The sequence below is a fragment of the Halictus rubicundus genome, chromosome 1, assembly GCF_050948215.1.
Source record: "Halictus rubicundus isolate RS-2024b chromosome 1, iyHalRubi1_principal, whole genome shotgun sequence".
Lineage (NCBI taxonomy): Eukaryota > Metazoa > Arthropoda > Insecta > Hymenoptera > Halictidae > Halictus > Halictus rubicundus.
In genome coordinates, this window is record NC_135149.1 from 2,910,534 (window position 1) to 2,916,533 (window position 6,000).

At 56.1% G+C, this 6,000-nt stretch overlaps 1 protein-coding gene across 2 annotated transcripts in view; it reads left to right on the forward strand.

The window, feature by feature from the left end:
- Actbeta (inhibin subunit beta) overlaps positions 1-5,701 on the forward strand; it is a 33,645-nt gene extending 27,944 nt beyond the window's left edge. The window contains exons 2-5 of one of the 2 annotated variants that reach the window (XM_076785453.1): positions 3,617-3,837; positions 4,356-4,590; positions 4,697-4,874; positions 5,459-5,701. In XM_076785453.1, the coding sequence (XP_076641568.1) occupies positions 3,617-3,837; positions 4,356-4,590; positions 4,697-4,874; positions 5,459-5,699 (875 nt within the window). In that variant the 3' untranslated portion in view covers positions 5,700-5,701. The remainder of the gene's footprint in view (positions 1-3,616; positions 3,838-4,355; positions 4,591-4,696; positions 4,875-5,458) is intronic. The other variant, XM_076785463.1, reaches the window with a different exon arrangement.
- Positions 5,702-6,000: the final 299 nt, after the last annotated feature.

Below are 6,000 nucleotides of genomic sequence, written 5' to 3' on the forward strand. Positions count from 1 at the left end.
GGGCGCCGCTCGCGTAATCTGGACATCGCCAAGAACCCGAAGCAGAAACCCGTCTACACTTCCCTTTCTTCTCTCCCCTGCTCTGGCCGCAACGGCGAGCGTTTCGAGATGCTCCGGTCTTTTCGAAAACGGAAAAGGGAGAGAAGAGGAGCTCGTAGGAGATCCGCTCCGGAGGTTCGAACCGATCGATCGTCCCTAGGAGTACGGAGAAAAGAGAAAAGAGATGAGAGACAGTGTTCTTTCTAGAGGAAACTCGTCGGGCTCGTTATTTCGCCGTAATTCGGTAACTTATAATGCCCGGTTGGAACGCGACGGTCTTATTGAAACACGGAGCCACGGAGAAACGAGCGCCGCGGCCCCGAGACCAGTCTCGTGGCAGCACTCCCTGATCCGCGAGCCAAAATCTCGCCGCGAGCAGCGCGTGATGGACGATCCCGTATCGATCACACGCTCTCCCGAGACCGAGCAACCGAGAATCCTCCGGATTGAAGTCGCTCGAACGATTTGTTCCGGCGACGACGACGACGACGACGACGACGACGACGACCACGGCCACGACGACAAAGACGACAAAAGACGTTGACGGACCGTTCGAAGCTACCGTCGTCGCGTGAAAGAAGCGACGTGTGCGCGGCGAACACTAACGTTTTCAACGAGTTCGCGAGACCGTTGGTAACCAAAGGGGGCGCGAGACAACGCTTCCAGCCATGCTGCGAGCGAGTCTCGGATGCGAAACGACGAACGAGGTGTGAATACGGTGATAGGTGGACACGAGAGGCCACGAAAGAGCCTCGAGAAGAGGGTGCGAAGACGAGCGTCGAGCGTCGAGCGTCGAGCGTCGAGCGCGCGATGCGACGCAACCGTCTCGTCCACCGAGATGCCTACACCGATGCTCAAAAGTCGCGAAACCATCCCCCACGTTCGACGAATGCTACTCGAAAAAGACCCGGCCTCCCCTTGTATGAATCGATTTTTGGCAACCCAAGCCTCGACCACCGTTTTATTTTTGCATCGTTGCGACCCGAAAAAGCAGTCGGGTCGAGGTCGCACAAACTAAACCCGAGAAATTTCACCTTACGACTAGAGGCATCACGCCACCGTCAGAATTCTTTACCCGCTCGAAACGGCCACCGAGTTGCGGTGTACATCGTACGTCGTCGTCGCGAAATGCTCGAGCCGTTCTTCGGACGAGGCCTTCGTTTCGAGAAAATTCCGCATCGATTATAACGCCGCGCCGCGGAGACACTTAGGTCAGAGAGAAGGAAGGAAGGACCTACGTCGTCGCGATTGCACATCTCGAAAACGGAGGCTCATTTCGATGATCATCGCGGGGTTCCAACGAGATTCGCGATGATCGGAATTTCGGTCGTGGCGATTTCAGTTGGAGCGCAACGCAATGTATCGAAGTCTGAAAGACTCGCAGCGAAGAGCGATATGCGGTTTTAATACTACATCGGAAGCATCCCCGACTTTTGAGCGGCGGTGTATATCGGTCGGTCCGCACTTAAAAGGTTAAGCGCGCTGCCGGGAGGCCGGTGGGTTGAATTTCTCCGCGGCTGGCGTCGCGTCGCGTCGCGGCGCGGCGGTCCGCGTCGCGGCTAGGCTAGGAGACTCGTGCGCGCCGCGCGGAAGCGGACGAGCGCGAGCGGGGGTGTGGGCGTCGTTGACTCTCGCAGGGGAGCCTCCGGCGGTGTCGATGTCGGTGTCGGTGTCGGTGTCGGTGTCGGTGTCGGTGTCGGTGTCGGTGTCGGTGTCGGTGTCGATGTCGGTGTCGGTGTCGGTGTCAGTGTCAGTGTCCGTGTCGGTGCCGGTGTCGGCGTCGGCGTCGGTGTCGGTGTCGGTGGTGCTTGCAGGCTGGCTGCACAAGAGAAAAGAAGGAAGGGAGCTGGGCGGGACGAGGGAAACGGAGAGAAAGAGAGAGAGGAAAAGAACGGCGAAGGAGAAGAGGGCGAGCAGGGGTGAAAGGCGGAAGGCAGACGGGCGGCAGACACCCCATGCTTATCCCCGCCCCTCCAACGACTCCCGGTCCGTGACTCACCAAACCGTTAAGGGATGAAGCCGCCCTGCTTTCAATGTAACATACAGGCGCGCACCACCGCAAAGACATTCGCGGATAGATCGGCTTTTGCGCGCGCGCAAGTTCTTCCCCGGATGCCCCCGCGGTACACACGTGCACCTACACACGCGGACACGCGCTCGCGCGGCCGAATACACGCATTCCCGCTTGGCCACCGTCGTTGCTCGATAGCCGCGATGTATCTCTTGTTACGCTCCTATACGAGACGGAAACAAAGAGAGAGAGAGAGAGAAAGAGAGAAATCTATCTTCTTTCGCATGTTGTATTTCATCGGGGATCGGTGTATGCGCCACCTTCTCCTCCGTGCATCTACACATAATACAGCGACAGGCGGACATCACCCCTTTTCTCCCCAGGACCTACGTTCGCTCCGTCGTGTGAAGGCACGCACGCACGCACGCACGCACCTACGCACGCGCCCACGGACCCACGCACATACGCGTACAATATGCTCGGAGACATCTATTCGCGTATTGTTACCGCTGTGTGTTTCGCTCGGTGCATTACAATCATTGGACCCCTCGCGCTCTTTCTCGCGGATTCTACTACGCTGAGACGACGACGACGACGACAACGACGATGGAGGCTGCAAAGGGGAGGGGGCGGACAAGAGACAACGGGAGCAAAAAGAAGGACTTTACCTACGAAAAAGTCCACCCTCTGACCGCTGCGATCGCTGCCCGGTCTCTCCACGAATCTCCCGTTTCGTCTCTCCTTATTTCTTGTTCGTTTTTTCGCTTTCGCCTATCGACCATCGGTCGATCGACGATTAAAACAATGTACGACAGCGGGGGCGATCTTTCCAAATTTTTCAAGCGAGTCGCATCTCGGTAACCCTTCTCCAGCTCCCTCGGCCTTCGATACCATCGAGTAATTTCCCAAATAGATCGTATATCTATCTCCTGCTCGAGGGGGTGGTTGCTACGAGATAGAACAATCCCTCTCTCGCTCCCTCTCTCGTCGTCTCGTCGCCTTGTCGCCTGGTCGCCTCGTCGCCTCGGCGGAGAAGCACGGATTTACGGAAGCTAAGGGAAGACTTTGTCTCGCAACCCCGTCGTGTAACGCGCGTTCGCAGCTCGAACTTTGTCGGGCGGAAGTTACGATCGCGATAGGTTTATCGGCGGCACGAAGGAAACCAGAGGAAAGCGGAAGGTAAACGGAGGAAGCGTCGGCACGCTGTGGGAACACGCGTTACACGCGGTACACGTCGAACACGCGGTGCACGCGCGAACCACGATCAACCCGATGCCGAGGGTATGGGGTATGGGTCGCGGTATGGGTGAGTGGTTTGCGGAACGCATTCAAAAAATCGATAAGTTCTGCAGCCGTGGAACGGAGAAAAACGAAAACCGTGCGGAAACGAGTTGCCGCGATTTTACGCGTCGCGCGTTTATCGTCCGTACGCCTCTTTGTCTCTCTGTCCCTCCGTTTCTCGCTGTTCCTCTATTCCTCGCTTCCTCTACTTCTCTGCTTCTCTCTCTCGGTCCGTCAGCCGAATCGAGCGAATCAAATATATTCCCTCTGTTGTTCTGCACGCAGGACGAACGCTGAACGGACAACCGTTGCTGGAGTTCCCGATGTCCATCGGGGAACCGGCCCTGGAACCTCTCAGAATCAAGCGAGCTACCCTCTGGGCGAGAGTCGAGTTCAGACACGCCCATCATTATCAGCGTCACCGTACGGGCCAGACCAACCAAAGAAACATCACGCTATGGGTGTTCAGGGTACGTTGCGGCAACTCGACACACCTGCGTGGAAAGGTAATTCCTCGCCCGTTTCACCTTCACCGATTCCTCGGACCAACCTACCCGAATGGGATAGCTGTCGCTGAAACCTCTCGACCCCGACAATGTCGACTACTCGACTACTCGACTTACTCGACTACTCGACACCTGCTCCGCTTCGCAGGGCCAATCGATCGAAAGTTTCGGGTACTTGCCCGCCGCGTCGGTTTAAGTCTGAAGACAGAGCACAAGATCGAATTTCAACGCGAAGGGAAAAGGGGGAGAAGGGACTTTCGCGCTTTCATCCGATTTATATAAATTTAATCGCGTTAAAACGTACCGCGATCTTAAGCCGCCTTACCAACAATTTGTCCAATATAACCGGCTACGGTTGACGGGTTTCAGCCGATCGGGAAGCTTCGAATGGTATCTAGCTGGTGCGTCTAGGTGAAAAAAAAAGAACAGAGTGAGAGAGAAAGAGAGAGAGATATGACAGAAAATGAACAAAGAGGGAAGAATAAGAGACGGTACAAATTACGGGGTTGGTTTCTCAGGAACTCGGGCAACACCTGGAAATGGTGACATCCCTGGGGGTGAACATCGGGCAACTGGGCTGGTTGAAATTCGACGTGACCAGGGTTGTGAACAGCTGGTACACGGCGAACGGAGATTCGGCGCGGGGCAAGTTGACGTTGCTGGTCGATTGCACCGGGTGCGGCTCGCACGTCTACGTGTCGACGTTCGACGGACACTCTCCGCACGTGATCGAGTCGTCCTTGAACGCGAAAGGTATCCGCCTCGAGAATCCTCGACTCCTTCTGTTTCTCGCGACACGACACGCCGCGACGTGGCGCTCGAGTTTTCCCAATTTTACGACTCGCCGATGTCGTTTCAGGTGCTCAAGATCCAGACAGGCCTTTCCTGGTGGTTCGCACGGATCCGGCGGCGGTGAAACGCGTCAGGAGACGAGCGGTGGAATGCAGCGGCGCGATCAAAGGACAGTGCTGCAAGCAGAGGTTCTACGTAAACTTTTCTCAACTCGGCTGGGACGACTGGATAATCGCGCCTCAGGGGTAAGCAACGGAATCGGTCTCGGTATCGGTTGATAATCGCGCCGGGTAATATTATCCGGGCAACGCAACGTGTCTCGCGAGCAGAACGGGGAGCGTCGGACGACGCGCTACTAGCACACGACGATACTTTATTCGCCCGGAGAGAGAGCCAATCCTCGGCCCGACAACCGGTAACCGACAACTCGAACTTCACTCGTATGGTATCCCGTGAAATCGGAGTGTGTCGCTTACAAGTGCAACGGCCTAAACCCTTAACTTACCAGCAATTTATGGGAAGCGGAATCGTGTCGCGTCGACCGCGTCCGTCCCGTCGGGCGATGGTGATTGTTCCGTAGTTTCCAGACAGCCTCCTTGTCCGATTCTCGCGCGTCCCTGTCTACGTGTAACAAGACGACGACGCTGATCCGAGAAGACGACGCTTTTCTTTCGGAAATCAACAGCCGTGCGTCGTTAGCGGTTCCGAGCTAGTTCGAAACTATGTAGTTTCGAACTAGCAGCGAACCGGTGTGATGGACAGGGAGCGCAGTTTCGATCGAGCACGGGCGAGGCAATCGAATAAAACGACACTGTTCGAACGGTTGCAGGTACCACGCGAATTACTGTAGAGGAGACTGCGCTGCCGGGCACAGGACACCGGACACCTTCCTCAACTACTACACCCATGTGATCGAAGAGTACCGAAAGATGGATCGGCTGGAGGGGATGCAGCCGTGCTGCGCTCCCATCAAGTTCTCGTCGATGTCGTTGATCTACTACGGTCCAGACTCGAACATCATCAAGAGAGATCTGCCGAAAATGATAGTCGACGAGTGCGGTTGTCCGTAGACGTAAACGATCGTGTTGTCCCGCATCGTCGCTGCTTCCGTCCGGTTAGAATGTACAGGATCAAGAATCGGCTCGAACCTCGCAGATATCCGAGCCGAAAACGAAAACTCGAAACGACCGGACAAAGGCCCAGTTCCGATCCGGAACTCGAACTCGATCTCGTCGCGATCTCGAACCGACCGATCTCCCTCGAGAGCTTGGTCGAAACCGAAATGTTTCACGGATCTGTTAGAAACGATTTAGAAAGACGGGGAGCGGACTCGAAAAGAGAGAAAGAGGGAGAGAACGCGGTAGGGGAATC